At 42.8% G+C, this 20,276-nt stretch overlaps 3 protein-coding genes across 6 annotated transcripts; 2 read left to right on the top strand and 1 right to left on the bottom strand.

The window, feature by feature from the left end:
* On the top strand, nucleotides 1–12,614 carry LOC306707916 (ubiquitin-conjugating enzyme E2 E1-like). Of its 3 annotated transcripts, none has more exons than XM_079175569.1 (6): nucleotides 1–83; nucleotides 1,361–1,546; nucleotides 1,727–1,777; nucleotides 11,220–11,352; nucleotides 11,754–11,901; nucleotides 12,475–12,614. In XM_079175569.1, exons 2-6 carry the CDS (start codon nucleotides 1,368–1,370, stop codon nucleotides 12,570–12,572), a joined length of 609 nt encoding a protein of 202 aa, XP_079031695.1. In that variant the 5' UTR covers nucleotides 1–83; nucleotides 1,361–1,367; the 3' UTR covers nucleotides 12,573–12,614. The 3 variants fall into 3 exon arrangements, with proteins under 3 accessions (XP_079031695.1, XP_079031694.1, XP_079031696.1); XM_079175568.1 differs by lacking the exon at nucleotides 1–83 and adding an exon at nucleotides 114–295; XM_079175570.1 differs by lacking the exon at nucleotides 1–83 and adding an exon at nucleotides 269–408.
* A 622-nt stretch (nucleotides 12,615–13,236) lies between these two features.
* Nucleotides 13,237–16,327, bottom strand: nkiras1 (NFKB inhibitor interacting Ras-like 1). Of its 2 annotated transcripts, none has more exons than XM_079176274.1 (4): nucleotides 16,233–16,327; nucleotides 15,845–15,945; nucleotides 15,420–15,661; nucleotides 13,237–15,150 (listed from the first exon to the last, which is right to left on the bottom strand). In XM_079176274.1, exons 2-4 carry the CDS (start codon nucleotides 15,936–15,938, stop codon nucleotides 14,908–14,910), a joined length of 579 nt encoding a protein of 192 aa, XP_079032400.1. In that variant the 5' UTR covers nucleotides 15,939–15,945; nucleotides 16,233–16,327; the 3' UTR covers nucleotides 13,237–14,907. The 2 variants fall into 2 exon arrangements, with proteins under 2 accessions (XP_079032400.1, XP_079032401.1); XM_079176275.1 differs by having other exon boundaries at nucleotides 15,845–15,959; nucleotides 16,233–16,306.
* A 340-nt stretch (nucleotides 16,328–16,667) lies between these two features.
* rpl15 (ribosomal protein L15) lies at nucleotides 16,668–19,818 on the top strand. Its single transcript, XM_079175613.1, has 4 exons — nucleotides 16,668–16,721; nucleotides 17,619–17,800; nucleotides 17,898–18,034; nucleotides 19,468–19,818. The coding sequence occupies exons 2-4, from the start codon at nucleotides 17,629–17,631 to the stop codon at nucleotides 19,771–19,773; spliced, it is 615 nt and encodes a 204-aa protein (XP_079031739.1). The 5' UTR covers nucleotides 16,668–16,721; nucleotides 17,619–17,628; the 3' UTR covers nucleotides 19,774–19,818.
* Nucleotides 19,819–20,276: the final 458 nt, after the last annotated feature.

The following is a 20,276-nucleotide window of genomic DNA, read 5'->3' on the forward strand; positions in this document are numbered from 1 at the left end:
ACACTGGTGCGTCCAGGCTGGCGGAGGCACACACACGCACACACACATACACACATACAGGCTGTGCACACACACAAAGAAAGGTACCAAATCCGTATTATTTGTATTACAGCGCACAATATCGTGGCAGTTAATGGTAACGCGTGTCTTTTTCAGAGGACGTTGGTGGGACTACAAACGTGTCCGTGTTATACCGTCGAAGGAGAATTTAGGAGTCGTTCCATCCTGTGACTGGCTGCTCTGAGATCAGCTGCATGTCGACGGATATAGCTTTAAAGGGAGAAAGAACCTTTAAGTGAGCGAGCGTGGTGTATTCTGTTTGGAACGGCGTCATTTGGGGGTTTAACGCGTCGGAAACGCGCCGACTTTCTCTCGGTGAAAGTTTCATTCGCCTGGACATTGTTGAAGGTGTGAAGTGTATTTTTTGGGGGGGGGGTTGCATGCCGACTGCGACATCGCGCCCCCGTCTATGCATTTCTGCTTTTCCATCCCGACCTCTTCGAGGGCAGAGAGGTCTCGTGGTCGTGTATCGCTCCGTGCGGTTTGTCCAGACAGCAGAAGGCCTTTAGCCGAACTCTTTCACCAAATGATTTTCCTTTGTCGCACCCCGAAAAGGCTACAATATATATTTATATATAAATATAACGCCTGACTGCAAACATTCGCGGAGGTCTACAATTCCGCGTTGTGAGAGAAGACAACAGCTCCGCCGATAAGTTGATCAATAACATCCGGTACAGTGGCGATTTAAACTGATGGATCCAGTTCACACGGGTCCATGTCCAGTCCGGGGCCTGGTTGTTAAAACCCACGGAAGCGTTAATGGAGTCAGTGGCGGCACCGTGGGATTCGTACCTGCAGTCTTATAGTCGCCACTAAATGTACCGTTTAGGTCTGGGCTGCAAGATTGCGTTTAAAAAAACCTTAAATGCCAGAGTTCACGCGCTTACTGGCGGCTGTTGATACAATATGACGAGGGTCGGAGAGGAGTAGTGGGGGGTCCTCTTGTTAAATTCGGAATGCAGGTGTACCACCTGACACCTGTGCGTTTCAATAACATCAGAACCTAATTTAATCCACACAACCCACTGCAGTAGACACAGACAGTGGGAGGAACTTGACATTTTATTGAAACATTTAGTGTATTGGATGCATGCCGAATTCAGGAGTGCAACCTGAAGACAGAGTTAACATCTCAAGCGTTGCTCTAGTTATTCACCCCGAAGCAAGTCTCTGCAGTTTGCATGTCAGATTTGTGAAGAAGCGTGGGGTTGGATGTGGAGTAAATATGTTCGAGGACAGAGGTGGTTTGGCTTGCGTACCTCTCTAAATGCTGAGTGTTTCTGGTTCTTTTCCCCAGGCTCGGTATGTCGGATGAAGATTCCCGTGCCAGCAGCAGCTCTTCCTCCTCTTCATCGTCAACTCATCAGCATCAGCAGCAGACGCAGCAGCAGCAGCAGCAGCCGGAAGTGATCACCCCGAAGAAGCGAGAAAGCAAAGCCAGCATGAACAAGACCTCCAAACTCCTCTCGACCAGTGCTAAAAGGTAATGGAGATGTGTGCCTCAGAATGAGGTCATTTAACTCAAGAATGTGCTGTAAAGCAGCCTTCACTGGTGTCCGTCGGGCCTCCTCTGTCTCCATCCAGGCGTGTTGGTTTTAGATTTAAAGTATTTGCTCAGAGTTTATCTTTTGATGCGTGTATTTGATGCTTTTTTTTTTTGCAGAATTCAGAAGGAACTGGCTGACATTACATTGGACCCACCACCAAACTGCAGGTGAGTGAATGAAGTTAATGGAGAATGAATGTGTGTGTGTGTGTCTCTCTCTCTCAGTGCAGGTCTTTTTTTAAAAGGACATTAAGTCTGTTATGATGAGAAATGAATGCAAGTAGTTCTTCATGTTGGTGTCGGGTTGGAAAGTCATTTTCACTTTGCCACCTTGCATGCAGAGAAAATGACTTTTTTTTTTACTTTAACTTTTTAAATCTATACGCTATATGAAGGAATAACATGTAGACATCATTTAATGTTACTCATGATGTCATTTAATGTTAATTTCACGTGAAGCATAACACTCATCTTCGATCAAAAGATCAAACGGGTCAGGATGAGTAAGAGGTTCACCACTTGTTACCTTTCTATAGAAACTTAAGTCTCTTTGTGGTTCATTGCTCTTTTCACATTTCACTGGAATATTACTATTACTATTATGATGGCTAGAGGTTTACACCTGAATACTATGTTACTGTCTGAAATAACTATTGAAAGCTGGCATGTAATGTTTGCTTTACTTCCTGATTTCAATCAAAATGTGGCAGAATTTAATCTATTAATGCAAAGCTCTGGTACGGATACTTACTTAGTAACATTTCATATTTCAGATATTTGGCTTCTTTTCTTCAATAAAAAGGAGTTTTGTAGAGAAACCGTGTTCATGCTTCTTAAACGAGGGTATCCTAGAAAGTCTTGTTTCGGTATTTCAAACAATAACCGCTCATCTTAACAACCTGTTGGAGGTGAAATGTTCAGTCGGTGATTATTGCTTTTTGCTGACTGTACATTTACTGAGCAGTAGCTAAATTGGGGGGTTGATTTTGTGAGTTGGCCAAAACAACAACAAACTCCTGGCTGTTCTCTGGTCAATGTGTCGGTACGCTGGAGTTTGTATTTGTTTAAGTTTTGTCTAAGAAGACAGACCGCCCAGGATAACTTTTGATATTTGAAGAAGACAGACGGTGTGTCGTGTCTTTCTGCTGCGATCAGCTGAGGTCAATCTATGCTATAAATGTGTTGTCATTGATCTTATTATTATCTTATTATCTCGAGGTGACGACAGGTCTGTCGTTGGTTGACTGATTGCGTAACGGAGAGCTCATAACCACAGGTTGAGCAGCCGAGATCCAAAACGAGCATTTAGCCGACGAAGCCGCGGCCACAGAGGAGCTCTGGGTTTGGTTCAACGCTCCTCAGTGAGTGTGTGTGTGTGTGTGTGTGTGTGTGTGTGTGTGTGTGTGTGTGTGTGTGTGTGAGTCCTGAATCTCCTCTCAGAGGGGAATGTGCCCCCCCCCGAGCCCCCCCGTGGATTAACGCTGAGGCCGGCTGGAAGCTCTGATCGCTCGTTGAGAAAAGAGATTTGATGAATGCAGGATTGTTGACAAGAGATGTTGTGTTTACTTCAAGGGAGACGGAGAATATTGAGCCCGGTACAACAAAGAAACGGAACAACTATTCACCTTTGCAGTGCTCTTTTTTTCTACAAACAGTTTGACTTTATATTCTCACTCAGATTAAAAGCTGCTGCACCACAGACAAAGACGTTGTTTGACTGTAGATTAGATCAAACAGAGTCCGCCACAAGTGGCACAGATTCAAATAACAGAACCGTTTTAACCGTATTTTACGATGAAATTAAATGATATCTTCACCAGTTGTCCCTTCATTTAATTTATGGACATAAGTGATGGGAATACCAGACACTGGAGCTGTTTCTGGGCACGGCAAGTTTCAAGTCAGCTGAAGGTCAAAACGACTTGTTTCGACGGGCGTGAAGTAAATTATCATTTCCATATCACGGTACGACTCAACTCTCTTTTGGTACCTGCTCCTTTTCTCCGCCTACAATGGCGCGGGTTTTGCGGGCAGCCAATAAAAAAAACATTTGGTCGAGCGAATATAAAAAGGAATTGCGGTTGCTATTTAAAAATGGCGGTGTGTGCAAGGTGTCCCGTGTCACGCTTGTGACCAATCAGTGTTTTAACTGCACCTTTTATGTATTTATTGGCTCAGCTCGCTTGGAACTCTCGACCAAAATAGTACGAGGTACCAGGTACTGTTTGCCAATGGGTGTTAAACGATGTTAATATTTGTTTTTCTTATATAACGGATGCTTAGCCACACATTAATAATTATATATCCAACGCTGTCCATCTTTGTTATTGTCCTGGACAAGTCTCGAACTTATTTTGGTTGAAGCCGCAGCTGAAAGTAGTTCCCAACAAATGCGCTAATTCCGTCTTTTTAAGTAACTTATGCCCAGCTATTTCAGGAAACTGCATATTTGTATGAGCCGATGGGCTTGAGGCCGAGTACAGCAGACTGGGCCGTGAAGTATTAACATGTTGGTTTTTGGCCTTTTCATCCCATTTGTTGACTAATAAGAGAAACGTCATCCAAAAATCATCCAAAGAAGGAAAAGCTTCAGAGTTGAGATAAATGACCTCAAACATGCGTGATGAGTGGTTTATCTCTCCATCTCACCCGCAGCTTGGAGAAAGAAAAGCCTCATTTCTTCATTTTGTTTCTGTTCCACTTGGTAGAAAACCCCTCTATTCAGCACAACGTGCAGAAAAGGGGATTTTTATTTGTTGTGGATTTTTGCTTCTTTCTGCTTCATTGAGCAGAGAATCTACACATTAGGGTGTGAATGGAGCCGGACAGCTACGCCTCGCAGATGCCGTTTAATGGATTACACATCGATGAGTCAGTCGGTTGACGTCTCATTTCTCCGGGAGGGTTGTTTCGGGCCTCCTCGCTCTTCAAAAATGGACACTGACGGATGAAGAAAAGACTTATCCTGACTAGTGTCCATTATCTCCAGCGCCCCGCTCGTAGCAAACTTTGTTTTATAAGCGCTATGAGGCCGAGGCTTTCATCTGTCATTCATCAAAATCTAATTATACTCCACACGGGGAATGCCGTGCAGGACCTCTTCTTCTTTTTTTTTTTTTGCTGCCTCGTTGCCGCTGAAGTGTGAACTGCAGACATCACAGGCCTCCCTCCCTCCCTCCCGCCCTGTGTTGCTTTCATTCACCATGTTTTATCCCTTTTTTCCCCGTCGACCAGCTCCTCTATTTATTGCTCTCTTCCTGACACTTAATTCTCTCTATCTTTCACTCCGCCTTGTGTCCTCTTACGCTGCACTTCGCCATTTCTCTTCAGATCTTGCCCTCGGGTGTCGAGGTGGATTCCTGACATTCCGGTTCGGGGCTCATGACAGCTAAGGAAAGTTATAAGCTGTCTACTGTAGTAGTCATTAGTGCTAAGTAGGGGTGGACAGTAAAGACGTTTAAAGACTGTTTATTGATATGTTTTTGTTTTTTTTAGCTGGAACCATGTGAAAATCACTTATTTTGTGAGCTTTCCGAGAGTCTGACAGGCCTGCGCGTGATCCCCTCCCGGTACAGCCGCTGATGTTGGCAGCGGTTTTCTTCATACACACACACACCTCCGCAGTGTGCAGTGGGCTTGCATGTTTGAGATTACTGAGGTTTTTTTCCCCAGCAGCTTCTTCATATCTATAAAAAGCTTCCTCCCCGGAGAGGAAGTGTCTGGCCCGTACAAACCGTTGTTACTTCACAAAGTCGCTGTTTCGGGGAGTTTCCCCTCTGCGTGCCGGGCCGTAGTTGGGCAGCAAGAGGAAGTGGATGTTTCATTTCAGGTCCGACAGCTACAGGTAGTACGCCTGAGTATCAGATGACAGAGCTCTAATTATGGCGTTGGCAAGACATCATTTGTGTCTCTGATTGTTCTTGTATTGAGAGAATGTTTATCTTTCACCAAATGGAGTCGTCCATAGATGGCTCTTGGTTTCTTCGTATGACGTACATTAAAACATAAACTCAAGAGGTTTGTGTCATTCACAGTCTAACCACCCTAGAGTACTATGTAAGTCAGTGACTGAGGTGCCATATGCACACCTCATATGACGTTAGGGGGGGTCCATGATAAACACATTTAAGTTTGAATCTGTTCAAGCCCCTTCTTCCTAGAGCCAAGCAGCATCCTTTTTGTTGCTACAGACCCAGTGATTCATATTCGGTTGGTCTGTTTGTGTCATCATACTGTAGTGCTGGACTTATTTATGGAAGTCATTTTTTATAAATTCAGTTTAGAAGTGGACCGAGGCAGCTGCCTTGTGGTACACCACACTTTTATGTGAAAAGGAAAATCCCCCATTAATGAACGCTGACTGCATTCCCAGTTTGGTGCCACTTCTTGGAAACCGTAATGCATGAAGTTTCTCTCTAAGTCAATGAATGAAGCCTGAACTATATTACCCGTGTCCGCCTGTCCTAGACACTGGCCGTAGCAGTAGAACGTCTCATTCTATGTTGATGAGTAAATCTTTATTCTCCATGTAATGCTGGATTTGCTTACTCAGTATTGTTTCCACCAGCTTACCAATTGCCTGGAGAATACTTTAAAGGGTCGCTTATTATCTTTAGGAATGTGACAAAGTTTGGCATGCTTCTAACTCTTGGGAGTTTTTTTAAAGGAGCTGCTATTTGCTAAACAGCTAATTAAAGTAGTTTGTTGCCTACAAAGTCACAGCCAGTGCTTCCAGCAAATGAACCACATCCTCTTTAGCAGGGCCTACCCTTCACAATAGAATCATCATTAGACTGAGCAATGGTTTTCATAACCTTTCCTCTTAACATATTGACTTTAGTAACAAAGTATTCTGCTAGATGGTTTGCCATGTCGGGAGAAGTGGTGTATATCATTTTAATCTAACTTTTTTTGTGATTATTTTTATTGCTTACATGTCGATATCGAGTCTTTCTTTTGAACTTACGCTAATATAACTTCACCAGGTGTTTGCACACACAAAAAAACCTTGAAGATATCGAAGAAAGTTGCATTATCTGTACAAAAACGAATGTACTGTGTCAGCACTAGTTATCCAGCAGTAGTCATTCCCAATACATTGTTGTTGCTTTTTATTGTTACGTACTGATACTTCCTGCTGCGCTTCCAGCTTTAAACATTCATTTGTAAGTGAAGTTTTTGTTTTGCGTGTGTGAAGATGTGCCTGCTGTAATGTGTAACAGTGGAACACGTGTAATTGTTGTGAATATAATATTTGATAAGTGGCATTCTGTGCCCCTGTATTTATTCCTATTGGAAGGAGTTTCTTACTAATGTCATGATATGGATGTCATCCGTTGAATTTAATCTTTTTTTTTAAGACAGAATGCATCAGACTGGAATCTGACTCTTTTTGTTTGGAGGAATACAAACGCTGGCGTATGACATTCATCCTGCACTGTCCTCATAAAGCTCTGAAAGAACATTTGCAGGCTGATTGCCATTGTATTAAATTGGCGGGGTGGGAGAGGGTGGGTGTCGGGTGGGTGTTGGGTGCCGTCGCGTGGAGTCTCCTCGGCACTCTTTGTGAAGTGGAGTCATTATATTGTCTCAGTCGGGCAGCTTATTACAGTGTTTCTCTCTGTCATCACAACACAATATGAGCAGATAGCGGTGATTGAAAACGAAGCCCAGTGTGTATATTAAGGGCTGCGCTGAAGAGATGAGACTCGCGTCGCTTTGGTTTGGGAGTAAAAAGGCCTCGTTAAACAATACAAAGAGATTAATTTAAGCGAAGGGAGCAATAACAAGAGCTCAGCACAGAAGGAGGAATACTGAGAGAATAGCTTCACGAGGATTTCAGAGGCTTTTACACTGAAAGTCAAATCAATTTAGTTAAGAAAGCAATATATAGTATATCCCCTCTGTTTGTTTTGGCTTATGTACTTATTTGATCAAAACTGTAATAACCACAAAGAAATATAAAATAACATGTTTGTTTTTCTGCAGCGGTAACAACCCCGACACAGGTGTTCTTTGCTGGGTGTAAATTAGGATGCCAGTACTTTAATTTGATTAGTGCAATCAAATCTTCCTTTATTTTCAGCTATTACTCTCACAAATAGAAGACAGTTCTCTATTCATTTTGTAACACTGTCCTGCAAATATCCTTAACAACGACCGGATTCTGTCCACAGAAAAGCTCCGGAGGGCTTTTATTTTGAAACGGACACGGGGAGTGTTTGTGAGTTCAAGATAGATATTCACTTTTTTTCATACATGTGAGACATGTTCTACAGATTCACAACTGTGATAATATTGCTGGTACGATATCTACACTGTCAAAAAGATCTAAAAGATGCAGCCGAGCCACGCCGCTCACGCGTATAGCTGCTCTAACCGGCTAACATGGCCGCCAAAATACAACATTAAAAACATAAATTAGCTTGGTGCACAAGAAACGTTGATATTGCTTGTGAGAAAAAAATCTACATTTATTCTAATACTAGCGCTGTATTTGTTCTTTCTTTCTGTCGGCTTACTGAACATATTCATCTTCTGTTCTTCTGCTGCAGGAGTCTGTTTTTTTGGGGGGGGAACTCGCTGTGTGCCTGTTTGAAAGGTTAAAGTCTTAGAAAAGAATGAATCAGCTGAAATGTCAGCACTCTTCTTGCAGTGCGTGTGTACACAGAGGTGGCAGAAGAAGCCCCCCCCCCCCCCCTCGATATTGAAGTGAATGACAACAGTGATAGCCTGGCATATTACCGCCGCACACAAAGCACTGGGACGCCTTTTGTGTGCGACGGAGGAAGCCCGGCCGCTCTCTGTGGCTCGCCTGTGAGTGTGAGAGGCCTCTTGTTGTTGTCAGGCGAAAAAAAGAAACCTCAGTCGGGTTGATTCAGAGGGAAATGATACAATATCTGTTCTTGGCGCAGCAGCGGGTCTGGACTTGGAGGTCTTGTGGTGCGACCGGTATATTAGCGGTCCCGTCCCATAGCAGGGCTCCCCTACAGGAACGCTGGTCACACCTTTTAAATGAAACGTGTGGTACACGGGGTATGTTTTTATACCGAGCTGGTGCTGCACATCTGGATATCCCCTCGGTGTTTTTTGTTTTTTTCACTGAATTTGAATATTCTGATGTTGTTTGGACACTAATAGAAATAGTAGACTGTCCCATTGGTTAATGGTGATGTCCCTGGTAGACCATTGGCTTCATGCACACACACACACACACACACACACACACACACACACACACACACACACACACACACACACACACACACACAGTACGTCCAGTGTAGTAAGACTGACCCTTTTTAGTGTTTTTGCATTATGTGACTTATAAATACATTTCTATTCTCCATGAATTATCTTCATATATTTCAGTGGTTCATAAACTGGGGGTCAACATGAAGCTGAGCGGTGCACACAGTCCCTCTTCAACCGCTGAGTTCACTTCCTGTGACAACAAATAAAGTAGTCTGTTGGCACAAAACTGGTATTTCACTTAAGGTGTTCTCCAAGTGCACCTTTTAAGATAATATGTTTTGAATTTCTCCCTTTTTTATTGTTTTATTAGCCGATAAGTATCACTCTGCACAGTGTTTGCATGGAGCAGTGGAGCTATATAGTGTAGTTTATAACAGCATGCTGGACTAAAGCAGTATCATATGAAAGGTGTGTGATCACAGTATGAGAGGCAATCTAACAAAGTGTTTAATGCGGGGGAAAATGAATAAAATGGTCTTTTATGAATTTATATTGACTAAATATAGAGCTAGGAAAGCCAAATGATATTGTGAGTTGTGTAGTTTGCTATTCTGGTTCACCAACAAAAAAAAACACTTGATGTACAAATGTACGTCTAAACTGGCTTTTATTAAGCAATCGTTTAGCTTCTCTGCTGGGCCTTCCTGTAGCTGCTGTCAAATGAAAAAAAACAGAAATAATTTTGGCTGTCCCGAAGTCATATTTGACATGTTGTGCTTTTCTTTTTTTTTATTGTCATCTATAGTGGTAATTAGCATATAAACACACTTCAACAGAATGGGTTTTATTTCGATATTTGCTGTGATTGATTTATAGATGTAGTTTGTCCTTTTATCAGCTGGAGACGGTAGAGTGAGAAATGTGGCCTTGATTACATCTCTAACAAGACGCCATGAAGGCGACAGAGCTAGCTTTATTAATCTGAACTGCTCTGATCTCTTGTTTACTGCTGAACTTCATATGACAGTAACGAGGGTTTTTGACGTTTACCAGCGCTGCAAAGCTATAAGAGCAGTTTTAAAGACCATTAAAAACGGCGAGTCAGTGGCCCGAAGCCCGGACTTGTTTATGAAGGTTCAGATTACCGACTGTGTGTGTGTGTCTGTACGTTTTCCTCCTTTTTTGTGGATTTGTCTCGGCTCTCCCTCTCAGTCGTGGAGTGACTGTTTCAGAAAGTGAGATTGTTGCCTGACATTTAGCTCTTCTGACGCACAGCGAGGCTGCTGATCATTACACAAGCTCTGTGCACAGTCACCGAATTATTCTGGGAAATTGCTGTGTTTTGTGTTTTGTTTGTTCCAAACGTTGCTCTTATTTCTATGTCCCGTTGCTGTACGCTGTGTACCATTTTCCACAGAAATGAGTCTTTCGTTTGCATCCAACAAACAAGCTTTTAAGAGGCCGGCTTATCATTTCAAAATGAAAGTGGGGTTCGTAGCGCTTCATCAAGCAGTCAATTATGTGAAAGTATCTCCGCCATTAAAACGCTCACAGCCGCTGCTGTTGACTTAACTGTTGAATCAAGGCTCTGGTGAAGCGGCCGTAGTCGTCAGCCTTTCCTCTCTTCAGCTTCGTCTCCGCAGAGAACTGAAGGCGTGTTGATCTTCTCCTCTTTTTTTCTTTTTTATCACTTCCCACTGTGTTGGCATAATGACTCACACGGGCGATTGCACTTTATTGTTTTAATGAATTACCAATAAGATATCATAGATTGGAATAGAGTCCCAACTGCAGAACGTTGGAAAGATGGTAATTATTTAGTCGTTTTGCAGATGTTGAGTGCAACAGTGGAATAATCGTCAGCACATGGAAGATAAACAGTGAAAGGTTAAACGTATACTCCTCAGGTGAAGGCTGGACGGTGAAACCGTGATCCTAAAGTGGAGGCAGTGGGTGAAATTCTCGGGGGTCTTGGAACAATTTACATTTAGACTCTTTAGTCCTTTTCAAAATAACATAATTTAAAATTCACTGTACTCGTAGCATTTCCAGAATTACAAATAAATGTCAATTTAAAAACAGAGAATGATCACCTACTGAGCTTTATAGTTCTCATAAACATACATAATATCATTTGACATACAGATGCTTTGATTCATCACTTGTGTGTTAAATGTCTTGTACGGTACAGTGGTTTGATTTTGGCCATTGCGCTCTTACTTTCAGACTAACGCATTGATGGTTCAGTCTTTTCTCTAAAACTTGAGACTTAAAAACAGCTGTGACAGAGACCTCAGTGAGAAGAGAGACTCACAGCCCCACAATCACATCACCAGCGTACTGTTCCATCAAGAATAAATGTGTGTATGTGTGTGTGTGTGTGTGTGTGTGTGTGTGCGTGCGTGCGTGCTGACAGTGCCGGCCCCAAAGGAGACAACATCTATGAGTGGAGGTCGACCATCCTGGGCCCTCCGGGCTCCGCGTACGAGGGGGGGGTGTTCTTCCTGGACATCGCCTTCACACCAGACTACCCCTTCAAACCACCCAAGGTGAACTGCCAATGGTTGTTGGCTTTTTTTTTTTCTTTCTGTAAACCCCATGGCACAGTTGGCTCCGTGTAGAAAGAGGTGTCATTCTCATGTTTCCCACTAGAGGGCACCTTTGTGCTTTGATATGCCGCTGAATGAAATCATCGTCTCATGTTTCTAATCTGAATTCCTCAGGCCTCTCTATTGTATCGGATCATTTCCCCTCTTTTAAGGAGGATCTGTCACAACGTCTGCTCAGTGGGTTTGGAGTTAAATTTGACTATTCAGATGAGGTCTGGAGTGACACTTCATAACAGGGTTCTCCTGACTCGAGTCATTTGATTCTAGCATATTAAGGAAAAGGAGAAAGTGTACAAAGCTGCGGAATACAGACTCATGTTTCCTCCTTGGTCCGTGTCCAGGTGACGTTCCGTACGAGGATCTACCACTGCAACATCAACAGTCAGGGGGTGATCTGTCTGGACATCCTGAAGGACAACTGGAGTCCCGCCCTCACCATCTCCAAGGTCCTCCTGTCCATCTGCTCCCTGCTCACTGACTGCAACCCGGGTGAGAGCTGCAACACACACACACACACTACATAAACTATACATGATCGCTTCCTAATCTGCCCATCCCAATAAAACAATGCTCCTATCCTATTATTTAAGAATGTGGACGTATACACATGACATGAAATTTAAACTAGATTTCATATTTTAGTATAATAAAGAACCACTGATTGCAGAACCAGTGTGTTTGGTCATTTGAATTTGAATTAAAATGTTTTTACTCGGGCTTTCCTCGACTAAAGTTGACCAACACTCATAAGATTTTGTCGACTAATTACTTGATTTAATCGTCAGATCTGTAAAACTGTTTCTACACAAAGAATCACACAAAAGCAGCACTTTAAATATTGTGTTTACCAGAGATGTTCTCATAAGTTTCTTAGAAATAAGTCATTCAGCATAGAAAGAACGACTAAATACATTCTCGTCGACTTAGACCAAAATGGCCGATTAGTCGACTAATTGACCAGGAGGTGGGCAGCCCTAGTCTTTAGCTATTTCTCCTGCATAAACGGCTGTTATTGTGGATAGAATATAGATATTATGTTATATTTTGTTTATCCGTTCACAGCTGACCCTCTGGTTGGAAGCATCGCCACACAGTACACAACAAACAGACCTGAACACGACAGGATAGCCAAACAGTGGACCAAACGCTACGCCACATAGTCAGCAGAGGAGCTGCTGGCTGGACCACTCGGCCTTGTGGGGGGGTGTGGGTGGGGGGGTTGGGGGTTGTGGGGGGGGTCGTCGGGTCGACTCGACTTGACTTTTGGGGGGGGTGTGGCTCCCAGCAGGAGGAGGGAGGCGGGGGAGACGGAGGGGAGGGTGGATTTTTATCTCGGAATTGAAGTCTTAACTCCTGACATTTTGTTGTTTGTTGTATTTCTTTTTTTTTAAGTTATCTCCGGCCCAACTATAATCAAATCTGGCAATTATGCATCGAGTGTTTTTCTCTTTTTGAATTTGTAGCTTGTGCTTTGAAGAACGTTAATCCTAAACTGCTCGATGAAGTGTGTCACAGCATGAGTCCCGGTCAGTGTAAATTCTCACATGTATTAGGTTGCAGTTGGTGTTTGCTTGCCCCTCCAAACTTCTGCTCTTTGAAAATGTTTTCCACACGTAGACATGTTTAGATATGGATGGATATTGGTTGTGATTTGTGTTCTGTACTGATAAAAAGCTGTTCTGTTTCTCCCTTTAAGAATTAAACATGACCAACTGAAGCGTCTGACTCTGTTGTTCATTTGTAAAAAAAAAAAAGACATTTTTGTGATCTTCAGGAAAAAATGCCACCAAAAGAAAGATTTCAGAAGATGAAATATGAAGAGGCTACGTTTTTATTCAGTGCATCTTAAGACGAGTTACAGAGCAGAGAATATTTTTGGGTTTGCATGATTACAGTCCCATGAACTCTGTTCTACTAGCAGCACATTCAATGTTATTACTTTGAGACATTAAGGACACAGGACACAGCGCAGGACATCCTTCACATTGTTTAACCGTTTTTCAGAAGTCAAGGAATGTGGCTCATTAAAGTGACAAAAATAAATTAGTTATAAAATAAATATTTCCTCTCAACGAGACATTTCTACAGTTAAGACTCCCACTAGGAGCCCTATTGGATTATACAGGCTCGACGACACAGGAGTGCAACAGACGGCAGACGGACATTAACTTTCACATCACGGGTAAAGGCAGCACCATGGATATTATTGCTGCCAGGCCATACTGGATATATGAGATGGACTGGACGAAGGCGAGCTGAAGACCAGGACTCAGGCTGCACTCGCATCAGATGGGACATGAAACGAGAGTTATGACTCCCGTCTGAACATACCGTCAGACAGAGAGGGATGATTACAGCCACCAAGGACTCTTTCAATGTAATATATTTACTCAAGATAATCTAAATGCATCCTTTAAGTTGGAATGTTAAACACAATTCAGTTGAAAAGGAGAGTGAACATAAAGAGTTAGTCCACAATTGCATTTTAAAAGTGTAAATTCACAATGATTTGTGTCAAATCTTTGGTACTGAACTGCTACATTTTTTTTATCTTAAATTATAGAAACTGACTAACATTGCACAGAAGACAACATGTACCATTGGACTCTTAAACTCGTTGAGGGAATATGCTAATTTGCTTTCTTTCTATAAGAGAAATGAGAAGATCAGATATCAAGATCATGTCAGTGTGTTAAGTGCTGGAGTCAGAATGTGGTTAGCCTAGCTTAGCATAAAGACAAAGAAACAGAATGACTAACTGCAAAGACAGGATGGTACTAAAGCCTGCCAACTTCACTGAAGCTGCAAACAGTCACTGCTCCCGGGTGGTTTTGCCAGGAAATAGTCACACCCCGTTACTCCCTCTAAAACCACTCATTTTCATTTCTCATCGACGGGAGGTTGCCAGGTTTGGTCCCATCATGCCTTTGCAGAGAACACAAATACCTGTCCTCAATGACAGGTATTTGTGTACAGTGCACTACTGTACAGAAGCGCTGGGCGGAAGGATAATCTGTTTCTCAAGAAGTAATTCCATCACACAACTGATCCTAAAATCAACATTTTTACACTTCTGTTTGTGTCTAGATTAAACAAACAAGATTACAAAAAAGTTAGTTAATGAGCTTCAGAGGTGTTGGTAGGAATACCAGGCTAGCTGTTTCCACCTGCTTCCAGTCTTTATGCTAAGCTAGGCTAACCACATTTTGACCCCAGCTCTGTACTTAACAGACAAACATAAGTTTGACATCAATCTTCTCATTCAATTCTCAGGGGGCAAATAAGCATATTTCCCAAAATGTTTAACATAACCCCTTAAATGATGTTTAAATTGTGTATAAGTGGAAGAATGTGTGTACAATTTACAAAGAAGCAACCAAAGTCATTGCTGAACTAAAGGCCTGTGCATGTTGTCCTGCTCGTTATTCCCACATGAGGTGAATGCAGCCCCACTAAAAGCAGCAGGGAGCAGAGAGAGGGGGGGTCTTCAGAGGTTCAGATGTCATTGGACGGGGTGCCTTTGCTTTTGCGTCCGGGCAGAGGGAAGGCCGACTTGCTCTGAGGCTGCGTGAGGCGGCTGGTCAGCTGCGTGAAGGGCTCGATGAGGGAGTTGCGTTCGGTGACGCTCACCTCCCACAGCTTCACCTTCTCGCCTCGCGCCCACTGCTGCGCCGCCTCCTGGTCCACCTGACGACGCTCCCGCAGGTCCGTCTTGTTCCCCAGCACGATGACCGTCACCTAGAGAACAGAGACACCAAACCTAAAGATTTAAGAATGTACATGATGCACTTTACTGTATGCAGAGAACATGACACAGTGATTAACTTATCATTTAGATTTAATATGACCTGATATTTTAAATAATGTTCTCCATGGTGTGGGTGTTTGCCAATATAAAAGGCAGCAATACATTTTGGGTACGGAGCAGAGTAAGACAATCTCTGCACAGAGGAGAAGACAGCACGTATTATGAATGGTGGTTAAAACATACTTTGAACCAGCCACACCTCTTTTTTATCTCTGGACTTGTCTATTTCCTTCTTCAGAACGTCCACCTTCTTGAAAGACTCCGAGCTGTCGACGCTGTAGACGAGCACGAAGCCGTCCGCCACCGAGTAGTAGTGTTTGGGGAGGTCCTGCCCATCGTGGAGGCCTTTGGTGTCATAAAGCCTCAGCTGTTCCTTCACACCCCGGTCGGTTTCCACTGAGGCCACGTACACATCCTCCTGGGTCTCGCTGGATTCGGAACCTGGGAAAATACAGACAACACGACAGATTGTCAGCAAACCTGGGATGATAAAGTTCAATCGGTTTCCAGTGCAAGGAAAATTGTTGTCAACCATATCACGGTCATATTGAACACTTATGAATCCACATTTGACCTGTATGTATGAATAGTGCAGCTGTGTTATTTTCCAGGTACAATACTCACCTACAGAGTGGTTTCCGTACAGCAGCTGTTCCAGTATGGCAGTTTTTCCAACTGCTGCCTGGCCACACACCACAACTTTACAGCCTTTTCCCATTTCGAGCCTACAATGTACAAACTCAAAACATCACATTGTTCATAGTACCGTATGGCATGTATTAGATATGCTATACTAACATGAACACTAACAAGAGCAGCTCAAAACAACTCTGATTCTATTATCGTTGGTTAGCTATGACAGCGTTCTGTTGTTTAGCCTAGCTAGCTAACAGGCTAGCAGGACCAACTGATTCTGCGCCATGTTAATGTTATATAAACACACACCAGCAACAAACCCATTGTGAACCACACTCTCTGTTAATTATTGGTACAAAGGGCTAACGTTCCTTACTTGAATCAGGAGGATAACTTGCTGTCTCTCAAGTCTTTAACCGTAGCATCACAACCAGTGCGTCCATTCTGCTCTGCAAAGCAGACTTGTTTTCGTCACTGCGCATGCGCGACGGAGTTCGATAACAACACTATTGTGTTTATTACACAATACATAATTTCTGACATAATGTTTACATGCACTGCATATTGTTAATTTTGTTGACAATTGCTAATTTCCGAGAGTTTGGGTCAATATACAACAAATGTGTCTTTGCATTTTGTTGCAAATTACTTTTTAATTGAAAACTAAATTGATATCGAAAATAGAGCGCGTGTTTTGGTACTCAAAATTACCACAAAAGTATATTTCAAAAGTGCAGGAAAAATAAAACAAAATAAAAATGAAGAATACATTTCCCATGAGCACATCGGCGGAAATGCGTCACCGTCGTTTTCATAAGGCATGCTGGGTACTTTGGCTCTCTCTTTCCGGCTGGTACGCCATCATGTAAGCGAGTATTTCTATGCTTTTTACTAAACGTAATCCATTGAAATCATCATGAATATACGTTCATCTGTTTCCTTGTCTTAGGACATTGTGTAGCGAGTTAATAACCATATTATACGTCTTGAGTATTTTTTAGCAACATTGTTAAAAACACTAATTATGACCCGGTTTCAATGGTGCCGAGATGCAGTCGGATCTTGTAGCCATTGACTCCACCGGCCGCAGTAGAAAGCTAATGTGGTGTTAGCTCGCTGTTTTTGTCGTTTGTGTTAAGTTACACAAGTATTTGCGGTTTAACCGTTTTTTGTAAACTGCATATTCAATCCATCATTACGGGGTTAACGTTAATGCTAACAACAATCCGGTGTAGCGGGAGTGAGAAGCTACGTTAGCATGCTAACGTTAGCTTCATTTCTAGCCAGCTTTCTAACCAGCATGGGCATCTGTGCTACTATAACTTATACATCTCTACTGTATGCTTCAGCGTGATAAACATCTGGCTCATCGTTCCATACGTTTGTTTGTATTGAAGCCTTAAGAGGTTACTGAGTCTACTTGTTTGGAAGCAATTATTAAAAATGCTTTAAGCTTTATAAATGTTCATAGTCTCAGGGGGTCTTGAACCATGTGCTATTATGACTTAAGAGTCGCAGGTTTCAAATTGAGTCCAAAAGACACACTTTATATTTGAGCAAGGCAGCAGCTAGTCAAAGTGTTCTTCTGCTGGCTCATAACTGAAAACCTCTCCGATTTGATTTTGGGGAATGTTGCTCACCTTATAGATACAGTGCTGGTTGCATGTTATCTATTATAAATCCTGTATTTCTCATTTGCATCATGTTGGACATCAACAAGTTATGAATTGATGTTTAATATTGTTCTCTTTTGTTTGTTTAGATAAGTCAACATGGGAGCATATAGGTATATGCAGGAGTTATGGCGCAAGAAGCAGTCAGACGTGATGCGCTTCCTGCTCCGCGTCCGCTGCTGGCAGTACCGTCAGCTGTCCAACCTCCACCGTGCTCCTCGGCCCACCAGACCCGACAAGGCCCGTAGACTGGGCTACAAGGCCAAGCAGGGTGAGTGCTGAGCCCCGAGTTGTTTTTTTTTCTGCACACATGGTCTGTCACCACCTTTGCCCGCCTCGCTAATCACGTCTTTGTTTCATTCAAACAGGTTACGTAGTGTATCGCGTCCGTGTTCGCCGTGGAGGCCGTAAACGCCCCGTGCCCAAGGGTGCTACCTATGGCAAGCCCGTCCACCATGGTGTCAACCAGATCAAGTTCGCCCGCAGTTTGCAGTCAACCGCTGAGGTACGTTTATCTTTATTAACCGTGGCTTTAAGGCCAGAAGAAACATTTGTTGCTGGTTTTGACGGCGCTTCAGAAGAACTTATTTTTCAGTGTTCTGGATCTCAAATGGATAAGAGTTGCAAATACTAAAACGATGACGATCAGGGGATCTGTAAATACGGAGGGTAGCATCACTTTATAATCTGCACAGGTGGGCTCTTGTTTTCCATGATATGTTTCCTAGAATTGTCTTGGACATCAGTCTATTTCTATTGATGCTGATTACAATAGACTAATGGTGGCTGGTTCACAGCAGTTAAAAGGTTTTTTAAGTGGTCTGGAAACTTGAGCACCACCCAACATGTTACTGTCCACATGTATAACCAGTCTGCTTCAAACACTTACTCACAGATTTTTCCTGCACACTGGTTGGCTCATGTTGAAGTATCTGCTCCTCTGATGGTCAGAACTGTTGAGTGCAGACCATACACCATGTGTGGTTTTGTATACAGCAGGAAGTGTAGCATACATATTTGGATATAATTGGAATATTTTGAATAATTTCAATGTGTGGCGAGTGCAACTAAGTAACCAAAGCTTTACCTCCACATGTTGTTGGTGGTGATTACCAAGAGTTGAGAAATTCACTTTATTAGATTTAGTAATAAGTTGCTGATAATTAAACTGAGCTTTAATTTAAGGCCACTGGCTGATCTACTCACAACTTGCATAATGAAATAATGATGAAACCACAGTTGATAATCAAAGGAATAGTACTAAAGGGTTTCTCAGTGATTGCTTACATTTAGGTGCTTCAGTGTCGTGGTGTTGTGCTATCTGGCTCACTGAAAGGAATTACTGGGACACTTGATTAGAAATGATGTTTCTTTTTGAAGAGTCAAAACGCTTGCAAGGAAAACGGGGCACCGTCTCATATGTATGTTGTTAACACTGCAGTGCATCTAATGCATAGCAATAACCTCACAGTACGTTTAACATGAGGTAACGGGAATACTGAAAGTATCTCACATCAGCTTAGTTCACACAAGCAGTGTCACAAACGTGTTAAGACAAAAAAGTTGTTTCATATTTGTCCGAATGAAAGTTGCTGGTGTAGGATGAAATGCATCCACACTGTGGCGTGTTAACTGAACATTAAGTTAAACGTAACTCCTACTTATGGTACATATGGAGTTGTCGTCATTAGTTTGTATAATTTCCTTTTATGCAGTGTGATCCAGGGCGGGTGGTCAATATGAGGATGTTTTCTCCACTGACGGTGGCGCCTTTTTTTAACAGGATTTCTGAGTGTTGAAGATCACATTTCTTGCAGCCACTGGGAGCCGCCAAAGCACAAAGTTGCTTTTGCAGCTTTACAATGGTGTCATATCGCCGTGCGTTAGATTGTGTCGGAACCGTTCAGTCAGTATGTCTCTTATTTTTTTATTTCCCAGGAGCGTGCTGGGCGTCACTGCGGAGGCCTGCGAGTGCTGAGCTCCTACTGGGTGGGTGAGGACTCCACCTACAAGTTCTTTGAGGTGGTTCTGATCGATACCTTCCACAAGGCCATCAGACGCAACCCAGACACCCAATGGATCACAAAGGCTGTGCACAAGCACAGAGAGATGCGTGGCCTGACATCTGCAGGAAAGAAGAGCCGCGGCCTGGGCAAGGGCCACAAGTTCCACCTGACCATCGGAGGCTCCCGCCGTGCAGCCTGGAAGAGGCGCAACACCCTGCAGCTGCATCGCTATCGCTAGAGCTCGCCTGTACATTTAAACAAATAAACCTTTTTATGGTGAAAATCCTGTCTGCTGTCTGCTTCATTCAGCTGTTAGAATATTAAACAGAACTTGCCCTTTGACTGCTCGTAGCATCATTGTGAATACAGTTAAGAGAATGAATCTTTACTTCTATAACCTTTAGTAATGGATTATGTACTGATGGATGTTTTACGGCTCCACTTGCATTTCACTTGACCCAATACTCCATAAGCACACTTTTAAAAGTGTTAGTGAAAAGTAAACCTAGGACCTCAAACTAGAGGGTGAAGCGTCTGCTGCCTCTGATCTGCCACATTGAGCTAATTCCAACCAATTGCAGCAATATTCCACATGAAATGTTCATGTGTTCACTTTGACGAGATCTCTTATTTCTCTGCATTTGGCTGAAGGAAAGGTTGACTTAATTCCTTTTGCACCGACTGTCACGTCTCCAGGTTTAATTCAGGTCCAATCTGGACCCTTTTGTTCTTGTAACTAAC

This window comes from Pholis gunnellus, assembly GCF_910591455.1.
Source record: "Pholis gunnellus genome assembly, chromosome: 16".
Classification (NCBI taxonomy): Eukaryota; Metazoa; Chordata; class Actinopteri; order Perciformes; family Pholidae; genus Pholis; species Pholis gunnellus.

What these genes read in the sequence shown, in the direction of transcription:
- LOC306707916 (XM_079175568.1), top strand. Translation starts at nt 255, where the DNA reads ATGTCGACGGATATAGCTTTAAAGGGAGAAAGAACCTTTAA. An exon ending in AAGGGAGAAAGAACCTTTAA is followed by an intron (nt 296 to 1,360) that starts GTGAGCGAGCGT and finishes TCTTTTCCCCAG; the next exon opens with GCTCGGTATGTCGGATGAAG. An exon ending in ACCCCTTCAAACCACCCAAG is followed by an intron (nt 11,353 to 11,753) that starts GTGAACTGCCAA and finishes GTCCGTGTCCAG; the next exon opens with GTGACGTTCCGTACGAGGAT.
- nkiras1 (XM_079176274.1), bottom strand. Translation starts at nt 15,938, where the DNA reads ATGGGAAAAGGCTGTAAAGTTGTGGTGTGTGGCCAGGCAGCAGTTGGA. An exon ending in GTACGGAAACCACTCTGTAG is followed by an intron (nt 15,662 to 15,844) that starts GTGAGTATTGTA and finishes GTATTTTCCCAG; the next exon opens with GTTCCGAATCCAGCGAGACC. An exon ending in AGTCCAGAGATAAAAAAGAG is followed by an intron (nt 15,151 to 15,419) that starts GTGTGGCTGGTT and finishes TCTGTTCTCTAG; the next exon opens with GTGACGGTCATCGTGCTGGG.
- rpl15 (XM_079175613.1), top strand. Translation starts at nt 17,629, where the DNA reads ATGGGAGCATATAGGTATATGCAGGAGTTATGGCGCAAGAAGCAGTCA. An exon ending in GGGCTACAAGGCCAAGCAGG is followed by an intron (nt 17,801 to 17,897) that starts GTGAGTGCTGAG and finishes TCATTCAAACAG; the next exon opens with GTTACGTAGTGTATCGCGTC. An exon ending in GTTTGCAGTCAACCGCTGAG is followed by an intron (nt 18,035 to 19,467) that starts GTACGTTTATCT and finishes TTTATTTCCCAG; the next exon opens with GAGCGTGCTGGGCGTCACTG.